We start from the raw sequence: 15,030 nt of genomic DNA on the forward strand, positions 1-15,030 counted from the left end.
AGAACCTAAGAAATTTGTTTAAGATACTTAAAACACACACACACACACACACACACACACACACACACACACACACACACACACACACACAAAGTAATTTGGAAAAATGGTTAAGAATCATGTTAAGTAGAAACCCATGGGAAAAAGTTTCAAGTCTTCAAAATTACAAATGCATAAAATATAGATATTAAGCATGTGGCTCAAGAGATCATACAAAATGAATGTAGTTAGTATACTTAAGATTTTAGGAATTCAAGCTGGATACTTTGCCATGGCCTTACAAACTAAATTTTGATGCAGCTTCATCACAAAAATACTAACAGAAGTAACTGATCAGTACTAGGTAAGGTGTGCAGGAAGTATCCCTGACAGTCTCTCTCATCCACGATAATTCACCTTTAAGGAGCGATATGGAGTGATGTGACAGACATCAGAATGTGGTGAGGATGATGCTTTATATATATTTTTTGTTTAAGCTTAAAATGTACTGCTGGGTTCTATAGAAAAGAAGCTTGATTAAAAAACATAAAAATACACCTTGAAATACAAATTCAGTACACTCAGCTTTTAAATTTAACATTATATTTATTACCATAGTAAATATCCTTAGGTTCACTCTGGCAAACTTCATGACAATAAAATGTAGGGGATATAAAATAATACACAAGCTGGGTCTAAGAAAAGGGCAAGCCATCTCCTGACTCAATTACCATGACCAGAGGGTTTTCCGTTTGTGAGCATATAAAAGAATAAACTGCATATTATTCACTGTCTATAAGCAAAAAGGAGAGGAGTAACCCATAAGTCTCTCCCTGACTACTTGACTTTGCGGGAAGTCAGCTGGAATGTGGTAAGCAGCCCTATTAAGAGGTTCATGTGATGGTAAGAAACCGAGGCCAGTTAACAACCACGTGAGTGAGCTTGAAAGTCAATCTTCCTTCCTCTTCCTAACCTTCGATGACTACAACCTTGGTTAACAGCCAGGCTGTATGTAATTTAATGAAAGACTCTGAGCCTGAACCACCCAGCCAGTCAAGCTGCTTCTGAATTCCTGCCCTACAAAAACTAAGAAATAATAATTACTAGTTGTCTCAAGCTGCTAAGTTTCGGAGTAACTTGTCACACAACAATAAGTAACTAATATATACACAATTCGTCAATATATAAGTGAGCAATGGCAGGTTTCCCCTTCACAACAGATTTAATATCCTATAAACAGACTGTAAGACAAGAGAGGTTCCAAAATTAGTTACCTGCACAATTGGTGGAGTTGTCTGTGAATAGGGTGATGTCACACCATAGACAGCTGGACAAGTCTGTCCTTGATAATATATGGTTGCTTGAGACTGTGCAGGAGAATACTGCTGGGGAACACTGACAGACTGTTGGTTTGAATCCCAAACACCATAATTCTGTCCCTGAACTGGGCCTGGGGCTGGCACTGGCAAGACGGTGACGCTGGAGTCTTGGTGTACCACACCATCACTTTGGGCCACATACTGTGAACTGGAAACTTCCACAGGGGCTGCCACATGTGGCACCACTGGTACAGGTGGAGGGGCAGCAAGGGGTTCTGTAGAATGTCCCACCAAGGGCTGAGAATGATCATAAGGAGCAGGAGAACACACGGGGTCCATGCTAGGTGTGGGGAGGAGCACCTTTCCAGCATTAGGGTTGCTGGGATCCACATAGGCCTGCATGGGATAACCTGGTGGGTAGCCAGCAAAGGGGTGATGAGGGGCATTGTAGCCCAGAGAGTCATAGGGCAGTGGAGATGTCATTCCCAGGTTCTGCATCTGCTGCTGTTGTTTCTGAGCCTCCCGCTGAGCCACCTCTTGCTCAAACAACTTCCGGCGCTCCTCTGTAGAAAGTTTATTGCGGTCTTTAATTCGTACTTTCTTCTTAGAAGTTGGTGTATCATATCTAGAAAGAAAATAGTAAGAGCATCACAAACTTTTTTCCCTAAATCAAGGGCATAATCAAAACACTAATAAATGTTATGTCCCTCAATACTCAACCATTAACCACACCAACTCCAATTTGGCATTGGTTAAAAATCAGTCAAAATTACTTAAGGAGTCTTGCAGATAGTAGAGAATCCCAAAGAATCATTTAGATGAAAATAATAACTTTACTTTTATTCTCAGGTTCTAGAACATCAAATTAAAGATACATATAATATTCTAAACAGATTCTTCTTTACAGTTGGGGACACTTCTGGATCTACAAATTCGGACATTAAAACAAAGTACACTAGTAAGAGCTACAGAATTTGATGTACGTCTGACCACATACATTTGATAAATATCAACAAAGGATAGTTGAATGAAAGATGATAATGCACACATAAAAATATGGGGAGCTCTATTCACATACTCTTCTCTGTGCAGGATCAAGGATAATGTCTTACTGCTGAGCTTAATGCCCTGTGCTGGTTCTGACAAGGCCCACTGGAAACCATCAGCTCTAACATTCAAAAGAAAAAAACTGAGGGCTTAAAAGATTCTGCTGCCAAGGTTTATGGAGTGAATCAAACTTATGAGAAAGTGCTCTTGGCAAAAATTAAAAACTGACAACTAACTTCAAGAGGTTTCACTGCACAGAAACATCTAAGAACATCTTCATGGACAAGGGCATAACATTTATCCAAACAACAAAAAAACAAATGGTCTAAAACCTCCATACTGACAATTTCCTTTAAAATGTTAATGGTATGGTAGTATCCTTAGTTGCTGGGCAGAAACAAATGCAAATTAGTCTACAGAACAAAGCACCTTAAGCCCAGGCCTCAGTGAATTCCCACAGATCAAATTCTAAGGAACACGATGAGTTCATTAGAAAATAAAATCATTATTTTATATAATTACAAAATTATACACGTATATATATAAACAAACGAGAGGACAAGACCCACAAAAACTACTAGTACTGGAATGATCCAATACAAACTGAAGAGACATTTAGTATGTTTAATGAATATCAAAGAGGCAATCAAAAATATCACTAAGGAATAGGAACATAAAAAACTATCAGGTAGATTTGAAAAAGAACTCCATGAAACATCTAGAAATGAAACAGAGTGGAAATTAAAACTCAATTATCATATGAAATTGAGAATGCACATACCTGACAATCTGAGAAGTCTGGTCATTTACCCAAGAGACACTATTGCACATGTACATCAAAATTAGATAATAGCACTATACAATATAACTGAAGAAGCACTATACAATATAACAAAGCAGTGAAAATGAATAAAATGACACATGCAATTATGGGTAAATCTTAGCAATACACTATCAGGTGAAAACAAAGTACCCCCAAATTAAATGCAGAATGGCAGACTTTTCATAAAGTTAAAAACCAACATATTATTTAAAAACATGTATTAGACAACATAAAACTGTATTTTAAAAAAGGAAAGCCAGGGTATAATGAACACAGGATGCAAGATGATATCATCTCAAGCAGTAAAGGCAAGGGACAGCATAGGAAGAAATGGCTTAGCCAGATTTATACAGTGGTTAAGATCACAGCACAAAAGCATTATAATATATGGAGAAGAAGTCTATGCACAGAAATGTGTCATGACCCAAGAAATAATCCAACATTCAATCCAATGTCCCTAAGATCCATGCCATGGTATGGTTAAGTAAGAGATCAGATCTGAAGAGAATTAGTAATGTGGAAGATGATCTTCAAATTCAAAAAGTTAAATGAATTTCAACCAGTTAAAATAAAAAGAAACCCTAAACAGAGGGCAGTGATACTGCAGAACACCAAACACAAAGAGGACTCGTAAAAGCAGACCAAGAGAAAAGCCAGATTACTTAAAGAACAACACTTAGACCAATAAAGTTTCATTAACAACAAGGGAAGTTAGAAGACTGAAGAATAACAGTTTCAAAGTGTCGAGAAAAACTTGTTAACTAAGCAAAACTTCCTTTTAAAAATGAGAGTCAATGTTCACATAAAGACTCATACATATACAAGTCTTCTAATATTCTATTTTTTTTTAACGTTTATTTATTATTGAGAGACAGACACAGAGCGTGAGCAGGGGAGGAGCAGAGAGCGGCGGGGGACACAGAATCTGAAGCAGGCTTCAGGCTCTGAGCGGACAGCACAGAGCCTGACGCGGGGCTTGAACTCACGAACCGTGAGATCAACGACCTGAGCCGAAGTCAGACGCTTAACGGACTAGGCCACCCAGGCACCCCCTAGTCTGGTAATATTCTTAACAGCCATCTGGAAACAATCCAAATGCCTATCAACTAATGAATTTGTAAACAAGCTCTGTTGTACCTATCCAATAGACTACCCACTCATTAATAAAAGGAACTACTGAGACATAACAACATGAATGGATTTCAAATGCAATCTGCTAAGTGAAAGACAGATTCAAATACTATCTAGACTATGATACTATATGTATCACATTCTGGAAAAGACAAAAACAGAGCATCAGAAAGCAGAGCAATGGCTGCCAGCAACTAGGGGTAGGTAAAGGGGACTGACTCCAAAGAGCTCAAGAAAATTTTCTGAGATGACAGAAGTGTCTATACCATGACTGTAGTGGTGGTTACTTAACTGCATGCGTTTGACAAAACACTTTGAATTATACACTTAAAACTGAATATTTCTGTAAGTAATTTTTTATCTACTGATTAAATAAAACTGATTTTTAAAACTGAGGGTGAGCAATGAAAACCAAAAAGATTTTTCAAACAAAACTGAAACACAGTATGAACAAAAACTCATCAAGGAAATCTTTTGTTGTTGTTGTTGTTGTTTGAGTGAGAAAGAGCCAGAAACAGTGAGAAAGAGCACAAGCTGGGGAAGAGCAGAGGGAGAGGAGAGATGGAATCTCAAGCAGGCTCAGTGCCCAGTGCAGAGCCCAACACGAGGCTCAATCTCAACTCAAATCAAGAGTCGGACGCTTAACCAACTGAGCCACCCAGGGTCCCCTAAAGGAAATCTTTTAAAGGAAGGTCTAAGGAAAAAGAAAGGAGAACAAAAACCCTAATTAATGTAAACAAACTAAATAAATCAATTTGTGTACATATAAAAAAATTAACAATAACTGACAGGGAAGGAGGAGGAACAAGAAATTATAATATTGGACAATAATGGCATATAAATTGGGAAGGCTGTAGATCAGAGTTAAAGTATCCTAAAGTACTTATGTTGTTTAGGATATGGATTAAATTTAGATTTTATTAAAGTGAAACCAGTTAAATACCACAAAGAATTAAAATATCAATCAGCTATAAACTATGTATGAGACACAGAAAAGTTAAAAGGAAAAAGGAAATAAAAAATTTCAGTTAAATCCTATCAACAGGAAGATAGCATACCTCTATTAATATCAAACAAAACAGACTATACAGCCAGTCTCAATAAAATTCTAAGAACTGGTAAAATACAAACCAATGAATGGCAATTAAATTTGAAACTTAACAAAAGAAGGGGGTGCCTGGTGGCTCAGTCAGTTAAGCATCTGACTTTGGCTCAGATTATGATCTCGTGGTTCATGGGTTCAAGCTCTGCATCGAGCTCTGCGTTGACAGCTCAGAGCCCGGAGACTGCTTCGGGTTCTGTGTCTCCCTCTCTCTCTTCCCCTTCCCCACTTGTTTTCTCTCTCTCTCGCTCTCTCTCTCTCTCTCTCAAAATAAACAAAAACTAAAAAAAAAAAAAAAAAAAAAAAAAAGTAAACAGACTGTAAAGCCTGATAGTATTTAGAACTAAATTATGACAAAGCTATAGTATCACAAGAGTAGTTCAATGGTACTTATGAAGAAATTAAAATCCTCAAACACTTTCATTTGAAGACAAAAAATGCTGAAAATTAGGGAGCTAAGAATCCCAATTACTCCAATTAGTGTGTGTGTGTGTGTGTGTGTGTGTGTGTGTGTGTGTGTGTGTGTGTATATCCATCCAAAAGAGTGGAATAAAACATGAATAGCAATCAATTACCAAAATAAAAAATGCTGTTATTCTGTGATTTGTATTGGATGTGTTGCTAGTAAAATAACAAGAACAAAGCAAAAGGATTAGAAAGGAAAAAAACCAAATTCATAGGATATGGACTGTTGGCAAAGACCCAAAAAAAGGGCAAAAACCCCTACACTTTGAAATATCATTGAGAGTTTTGTATGGTTGCCAGCATGAGATCAATATACAAAAGTCAACTGCGGTATCTAAACACAAGCAACAAACTGAAAATGTAACAAAAAAGTTAAGGTTTTCAGAAAAGAATATACCAAGATACGTTAAGTCTTTATAGAGAAAATGTAAACAGGAGATTAATGAAGAACTTAATCTTTATTTAAAGTATTAAAGAAGCCCTAATTAAACAGAAAATATCTGAATACTCAATTTGAATATAGGAATAGGACTCCTTAAAACTGTAAAGATGTCAAGTCTTCTCAGAATCATCTTTTGGGTGATATGGGTGGAGGGAATCTGACAAGCAGATCTGAAGGAGAACAAGTCTGAGAAAAGACATGACATCCCAGAAGATCAAGGAGGGACCTGTCCTACTTGCTATCAAGACTTAATATGAGCTACAGACACATTATGAGCCCCAAACCAGATCCTCCCACATATGAGAACTTGTTGGAGACAGCGTGCTGCAGATCAAGGAGAAAGGATGGGCTTGCAAGTAAATGGTACAGAGACTGGGTATTCACTTAGAAAAAAAAAGAAACCATAAACCTACCTCACAACATACACAAAAATTAATTCCCAATAAATTAAGGACAAGAAAGAAAGAAAAGAGTATCATTGCCTCAAGAGTAGGGAAGAAATTTTTTTTTTTAGTTAAAAAAATTTTTAAATTTATTCATTTTGAGAGAGAGAGAGAGAGAGAGAGAGAGAGAGAGAGAGAGAGAGGCAGACAGAGTGTGAGCGCAAGCAGGGGAGGGGCAGAGAGAGAGAATCCCAAGTAGGCTCTGTGCTGTCAGTGCGGAGCCCAACGTGGGGCTTGCTCCCACAAACCATGAGATCATGACCTGAGCCGAATCCACAGTCAGATGCTTAACTGACTGAGCCACCCAGGTGCGCCAGAAAGAATTTCTTGACAGCCATCTGTTGTTTTGTTTTGTTTTATTTGTTTATTCATTTATTTATTTTTGAGACCTAGAGAAATAGAGCATGAGTGGGGCAGGGGCAGGGGCAGAGAGAGACGGAGACAGAATCTGAAGCAGGCTCTAGGTTCTGAGCTGTCCGCATAGAGCCCGACATGGGGCTTGAACCCACCAACCGTGAGATCATGACCTGAGCTGAATCCAGAGTCAGATGCTTAACTGACTGAGCCACCCAGGTGCCCCAGAAAGAATTTCTTAAAACACAGTAAAAGCACTGACCATGAAGGAAACATACAATATGTGTGATATATTCAATTATACCATAATTAATAAATTCTGTATATCAAAAGACACAAAAGAGTCAAAATGCAAGCCACAAACTGGGAAAAAAATATTTGCAAAAATTGTCACCCAAGCAGAATTATATTTAGAGTATAAAGAATCTTAAAAAAAAAAAAAAAAAATTCCTAAAACTCAAAAAGGTAAATGAACAGCACATATGAAAAGACACTTCACAGAAGAAACAGGAATGGCCAATAAACGTATGACAAGATGTTTAATCTGTTTAGTAATTAGGGTAATGCAAATTAAAATCATGATGGATTTACTATTATAAACCCTGACAACCCAAAATTAAAATTTTGGCAATTACACTATATGAATGCTATATCTCATTTTTTCAAACAAATTAATTTAAAAAGAACTTCTCCAGAATAAATGTTTTCTAGTCCCCAGTGACCGATCATGCAGCTTGTTTTTCTACAAGCGTGAGGAAGATAGCCTCTGACACAGAGATCAACCAGCATTTTGACTGGTAAGGCACAAGATTCACTAAAAAAAAGTTCTGACTTTAGAAGAGTTATCTCCCACCCACCTCCACTCCCTTGAAAGAACAAGTCTCTGGCTCGTCAAATAACATTTAAATGTTATCAAGTAGAAACCATTCAAGTACTGAAAATCCACTAGTCTTCACTGTCAAAAGAGACTCTGTCTCAATATTTATCAGTGAAGTTTTATACTCATTTATCAAGAGAATATACTTATTCCAAAACCCCTTGGTGCCCCAAATCAGAAGTACTGACTTGGGAACTTTCTGACTGGCTCAGAAAAGAGAGTAACTCACACAGGCCACTTACCTGTCATCTGGCCTTTTTGTTCCCCGCTCATAGGCAGAAGAAGGTGGTGAGAGAGAGCCCCTTCGTTTCCTTTTCTCTTTATTTTGAGTTTGCTTGTCTGGGTCTCTCTCTCTTGACCTGTTAGGAGTCTTTGGGGCAGCTGTTTGATCTCTGAAGCCAACAGCATCCCTTCCTCGTTCAGTTACTAAGGGAAAAGGGTTTTTAAAAATTTACTTGGCAGACTCTTCTCCATCATGATAGCACGTCAACTGTAGAACACAATTTCTATCCAACAAATGGATCTATGAATTCTTCCCTCATATGCCCATCCTGAATTTGGATGAGAAACAAGGTGTTGTGTGTGTGTACACTCTACTTCCTGAAAGTCTCTGCCATGAATTCTCTTTTCTACCTTTCCCAAACTCTCAGTCCAAGCCTTCAGCCTTTCTAACAAGTACTGTGGAACACATGCATGCGAGATGTTCCCGTTACCTTTAACAAGGCAGTCTGCTTGCAGTTCAAAATGTAAAAGCCTTCTACTGTCCCTGTAACTCTGTATATTTACAATTTGTAGAAGAGCAGCCTGGCATGCTAAGCATAAAAACTTCAAAGGGAAATAAATGTCTTTTTAGTTTAACAACAACAAAAAAAAAAGGATTAGAGAATTTTTTATGAACTACCATTTCAAAATGAAAATATTTCAAACACAAATGATAATAGCTGACAACTCATGAAGTTATCAAAGCCAGAGAGTTACATCTTCAAAAAAAAGAATGCCATCTTCCTACTGAAAGATGATACTATTAAACTTTTCCACTCAGCCTCTTTACCTAGAATGGTCTTCCCCAGTATCATTGTCACTGTTCCCAAGAGCTGTGCTAAGTGCTGCTTTTCACTGACCACACCTCCTAGTTTCTCATCTCCCTAAGAAGTCTAAATCCCACCAATGAATATTTCAATATAAATTAACTGGTATTATATGCCACTGCTTTGTGTATGTTAGCATTGCTACTTGATTAATCAGATTGCTCTTGTCCTGTGGAAAGAATTTCTTATAAAATATCTCTCAGAGCACAAAGCAGATTCTCAATAAACATTAACTGTTTTTTCTTCTCACCTCAGAAAAACATGCTATCACTTGTTTTCTTCCCTGGCATCACGGTTAGGTTTACATATGCCATTCTTGCAGTTCTCCTTTTAGTGGGCCAAAAACTCCATTTGTTTGCAAAACAGTTACTAATCAATGGCCACGTATGAGTATTTGTCAGTGAGAAGCTCATAGAGCTCATCTACACCACACACTGGTAGAAAACACTACACAATTAAAACAATTGTTCCAGCTCACAAGGTATTAGCACCACATCCTTCTGCCTAGTTTCACCGGGATCTGCCCACGACTACTCTATTTCCTTCTTACAACAGGTTCCATGTACTGATGTTAACTTCCTTAAAATGTGACTGTTTCTCCACTATATCCTGGTAAAATAAGAAAAGGAATCATACTAACAGTTCATATTCTGACTCTGCATCTTAGAATATGTGAGGCGGATGTCATTCCATTTATTCAGGCTGATGTTTTCACATTATAAAATGAAAGTAAAGCTAGGCTACATATTTCCCAAAATATTTTACAGTTCTTAGGAATTTTACAAGTTCTAAGCTTTTTAATTTCTTGCCATTGAGGGTTAACATAGAAGCTAGGCTTGAATTGTAAGTATTTCTTATAGAAGACTGAGACTGGTTGGGGCTGGGGCACATATGTGAAGGAGAAACTGAAGTTGGCACACAAAAGGCTGCTTCCTGAAAAGATTAGTCTTCCATTATAGATGCCTCTCAAAGGGCATCGCTCTCAGAGGGCACCCCAGAGTAGATATTTGCAAAATATTGGGGGAAAAACCCCACAGAAATTTAAGCTTTGCCCATCCTGCTATTGATTTCAGCTCAGTGAGCCCAGAGAAGCTAGCCTCTGATGATCAAGCTTACAGTGGTGCCACTGGTTTTGCCAACCAGCACTACTCAACCCTGCCTTCTTTCTTATGGGAGGAATTCTTTCCAGCCCTAACTAGGATGTTTGGCTATGAAGACACTAAACCAGCAGAGTTAAAAATATCCAAGACAAAAACAAAACCCCAACAACGGTACAAAGTACACCTCACAGGGCATTAACCTATATGATTATTTAACCATTAAGTTTTAAGACTATAAAAAGCTCTTCATGCCAAAAATAAAGAAAAAGAAAAAAAGAAACAAAAAGAAAAAGACCAAAAATATGATCACACTGGCTCCTTCACTCTATATTGGGTCAATACTGGAGGGCTCAAGAGATCAACAACAGCCACCATAAGATCCATTGTTTTCATCTTTAAAGAAGTACGCTGGAAACACAACTAAGTAGTAAAACCCAGAAACCAGACTACCATGGCCTCCCTGTTACCTTTTCTGGAATGATTCTTTTTCTTTTTTTTCGAGATTTTATTTTTAATTAATCTCAAAACCCAACATGGGGCTCGTACCCACAACCCCGAGATCAAGAGTCATGTGTTCCACCGACTGCATCAGCCAGGTGTCCCTGTAATGACTCTTAACCTTTTGAGGGATCACTGAGTCCCTGAGAACCTGGTGAAAGTTTTGAATTTTCCCTAGAAAAATGAATGTAAATAAAGGATTCTGCATATAAACATCTACAGGTAAAGACTTATACAGACATTTAGGAGTACAGGTTTAACAATGCCTGTTCTAGAGGGACAAATAAATGGAAGAAAAGCTACTAAAAGCAGTGACTTCAAGGAAAGCAACACCAAAGGTAGTGTAAAGGGACATCTCTTTTGGCAAAAATTCACTAAGAAAGAATAAAAAGGCAAGTTCACAAACTTTTACACCAAATACTTCATTCACCTAATTACATACTCTTGGGTTTCAAAAACAAAATAGCTAAAATTCTTATCATTTACCTCTGCATATTTCCAAAAGAGTATTTGTAAAGCCATATACACAGAGTACCTCTGAATACCTACTTGTGTTCTCCTTTTCAGTTTGACTTTTCTTTGGAATTCGATAAACCTCCTGCAATTACAAAAAAAAAAAAAAAAAAAAAAAAACCAAAAGAAGAGTTATTAGTATGGAGTGGAAGTGGTGATTGCTTTGAAGCTGATTGACTTCACATGGCAAGAAAGAACTAGGAAGGAACAGACTGGTATTTAATTATTCTCCAAAATCTGACTTACATCTAGCTTTAAGAATAGATCCTGGTCCCTCAGAAATAAGAACTTATATGAACTCATGTACATACACACATACACACACACACATTTATTATGTCTATGTGTGTTTTGTTTTTTAAACACCTACCAGGCTTGTCTGATCTCATCAGCCAAGTGGCAGACTAAGTAACTTGGACATTACATTTCTGGCAGGAATATACTTCCTGATAATCTTCATTTCTGCAAAGCTTCTGCATATAAAATAAACTCATCTAAAGTTCCTTTATCGAGAGTATTCATAAGAACAATTCTAACCTCTCACTTGCCATCCCTACTTAAGGGAAAAAAGGTTAGTAATTACTCAGCTATATAAAAACACCTCTGAAAAAACTTATGTCTAAAGACAATGCCCATTATTCATATTTTTATATAAATGCAAAACCAACTTGGCTAATGGCCAAATGTAATATCTACTTACGTATTGTTATTTTTAAAAAAGGAAAGGTAAATATTAGATCACTGTCATTCTTGAAATAGCATCAATGCTGTACCAAAATTGTTCTCTACAAATGTAAACTGTTTTTCAGTCCTGAATACCTTTTCTTGCTATATGAATCTAAGGCCTAGAACATGTCCTGTTCCCTGACAATCCCTCACTTTCTAGTCCATCAAGCACTTCTTGGCAAGGCACAACATTCCCTTATTCAGTCACCTTGGTTAAGTGGGCAAATGGCAAATCTACACATCCTCAATGGTTTATCACATGATACCTCCACTTTATAGTAACCTCATAATATTGACCATACCTATACGAGCTGGTAATTCCATTTTTTTAAGCAACTGTACTCCAAAAAAATCAAAGAGCTCCTCTTTCCACGTAATTGTCAGTTCTAGCAATTATTTGTGGAAAACGAGAAATAACCCACATGCTATACAACTGAAGAAGGGTCAAGATTTAATATTCAGCTGTGATTAAAAATGACAAATATGAACCACACAGATAAAGAGCAATCTATACGAATGTAGATTTTTTAGAAATAATTATTCAACACCCCATGCGTGCTGACAAATTATTTAATAAAGATGTCCTAATTAGATGTGCACTTATCCTGTGTGCCAGGTATCACACTAGGCATTTCAAACACATTACTTTATTTGAGCTTCAAAACAACTCTATGAATTAAGTACTATCATCTCCATTTTTAAGGTTATGATTCTTTCAGATAGTCTGACTCCAGAGCAATTTAATCTCCTGTACTACACAGGAAATGGTGAACGGTGGCATTATTTGGGAAGGAGTACCACTTTAGGGACTCACACATAAATGCAGGTGGCATTCTCTATTCCCCCAGTCCCTCTTTCCTGTGTAGGACTTCCACTGGAACTCTGGCTGCACAATTAGACTGCTCCAGGAAACTTTTATAGAAATACCATCCCAGACAAATTAAATCTAAAATTCCAGGCACTGGTCCCAAGTATCTGTATTTTTAAAAATTAATTTGTTTTGGGGGGCAGGGGGAGGGAGGGAGAGCACGCACGTGCACACGAGTGGGGGAGGGATAGGGAGAGAATCCCAAGCAGGCTCTGCGCTTGACAGTGCAGAGCCTGACATGGGGTTCAATCCCACGAACCATGAGATCATGACTTGAGCCGAAATCAAGAGTCTGACGCCCAACCAACTGAGCAACCCAGGGGTGCCTATGCTTTTTTTTTTTTAAAGCTGTCTAGATGATTCTGATGCCTACAGAACGTTGAGAACCACTGAACTACTAGCTTCTCTTAGCAGCCTTCACACACTCTCCTCACAAGGGAGAATTTGAGAGAAAGAACTGTATATGCCTGTCCTCAGCTCAAAGCCACCTGGGGGTGGCTCCTCTGAGGGATGCTTGGAGCTGTCGAGCTGTCAGTGTCCAGCTATAATGGTGAATCAGGAATAAAGACAGAAAGGACAAAGCTGACACTCTTAGCTCTGTCGACTCCTCTGTCCACCTCTCAGAGGGGTTATCAAACTTGGGAAAAAGTAAGAATGCCACTCATCACCACCTACCCACACTATAAGGAAAAACACATGTTCTATTCATTTTTAAAGGCTTCAAAATGACTGTTGCATTATGTCCTCTGTAAATTTAGGTACTCCAAAAAGATAACATGTTCATTCACAAAGGGTGCTTAGAACAGACACAGAGATACATAAGTCTGTGTCAACTAAGGATTACAAAATTTTTACCTATATAGTTTCTTTTGCCTAAGGTCTTGGGCATTACAAGTATTCATTACAAACGTTTATCATAATTTATTACACAGACTTCAAGTTGGGACCTACTCTATGGTGGCAGTTAAGGTACCAAAGAAAATGTTTCTCAAAAATATATTCCTAACTTCATTCAAAAGTTTAGAGCAACTACTAAAGTAGAAAATGCATTCCAATGTTCACAAAATGGAAGATTATTACTGACTCATGACCAAAAGCTATTGACTTTTACTGTGTGCCTCAAACTATGGGGAGTAAATTCCATTAACATGCACCCAAGCACTTGGGAGCTACTAACTGGATCCTCGTCTTCATATAGTTAAAGCTGTATATAAAATTAAACTGGAAACTCAGATTGTCTATTTTGAGGCCCTGAATTTTTCCAAAGCCCCACGATAATGTAAACTGAGAAGGAAGCAGTCATGTGAAGATTACTATACTATTTCTTAAAATCATTCTGTCTTAAGAATAAATAGCAATAATGGTAGCTTATGTAATATGGAACTCGAGAATAATGTCCTATCTGCAGGCCACAGAATCCACTGAAGAAAATGTTTGAGTTGGCTTCATTCACACTAACCCTCCATGTAAACTTACTTTGGTCTGCTAAAAATTCTACTCAAAAGACTAGCATGTTATGAAAGAACACTAAACCATGAGTCAGGAGACCTGGGTTCAGGGACTAACCCTCCTTCAGAGGGGCCGAAAAGAATCTAGTTCCCCACTCCACCTAATATTCTTTACCTATCATCCTGCTTTACTCCTTTGGTGTCTACGTTGCTGCTCCTAACACATACACATACACACTCAAAGCTGTAATTCTTAAGGGCCAACACTATCTTACTCTTTGCTCTATCTCTAGTACCAAGAAAATGTCTGACACAAAGGCAACACTCAATTGTTTGTTGATTGGACCAATAAGTGAAATTCTACTAATAATGTGCAGAAATCAACCACACAGTGCTAAAGAAATTCAGAGTATTGCATAGCTCTTTTTTTTTTTTTTTTTTTTTTTTAAATCACTAAATCTATACCATCATTCTCTTTCATCCCTGGTAAGAATGCTACTTACAGGCCTATATAACCATAGACTAGACATTGCATATTTCCAGGGTCAGACTAATAAGTACGCCTCTACAACATTTTGAATTATTTTCAGTGCTTAGAACAGCTTACCCTTAGTCTATCAATCATTCCTCTTCCATCAAAGGCTCTAAATCAATCTCCAGAAATTGTTCGATAAACACTGAATCACTAATAAATTCATGCACAAGCAATGCATCCAACATGCCTTATAAAAGCCTGTAAATGTGTGTGGAGTTGTTTTTAATTTATAGACAAAGACAGCACAAGTTCTTTGATGGCTATTTGTGGAA

At 37.6% G+C, this 15,030-nt stretch overlaps 1 protein-coding gene across 2 annotated transcripts in view; it reads right to left on the reverse strand.

Moving 5' to 3' along the window:
* Positions 1-15,030, reverse strand: part of SETD2 (SET domain containing 2, histone lysine methyltransferase) — a 127,149-nt gene that overhangs the window by 29,670 nt on the left and 82,449 nt on the right. For both annotated transcript variants that reach the window (XM_045049437.1, XM_045049427.1), the window contains exons 13-15: positions 11,218-11,266; positions 8,225-8,408; positions 1,254-1,923 (exon numbers count right to left, since the gene is read on the reverse strand). In XM_045049437.1, the coding sequence (XP_044905372.1) occupies positions 1,254-1,923; positions 8,225-8,408; positions 11,218-11,266 (903 nt within the window). The remainder of the gene's footprint in view (positions 1-1,253; positions 1,924-8,224; positions 8,409-11,217; positions 11,267-15,030) is intronic.

This window comes from Felis catus, chromosome A2 (assembly GCF_018350175.1).
Source record: "Felis catus isolate Fca126 chromosome A2, F.catus_Fca126_mat1.0, whole genome shotgun sequence".
NCBI classification, from domain to species: Eukaryota; Metazoa; Chordata; class Mammalia; order Carnivora; family Felidae; genus Felis; species Felis catus.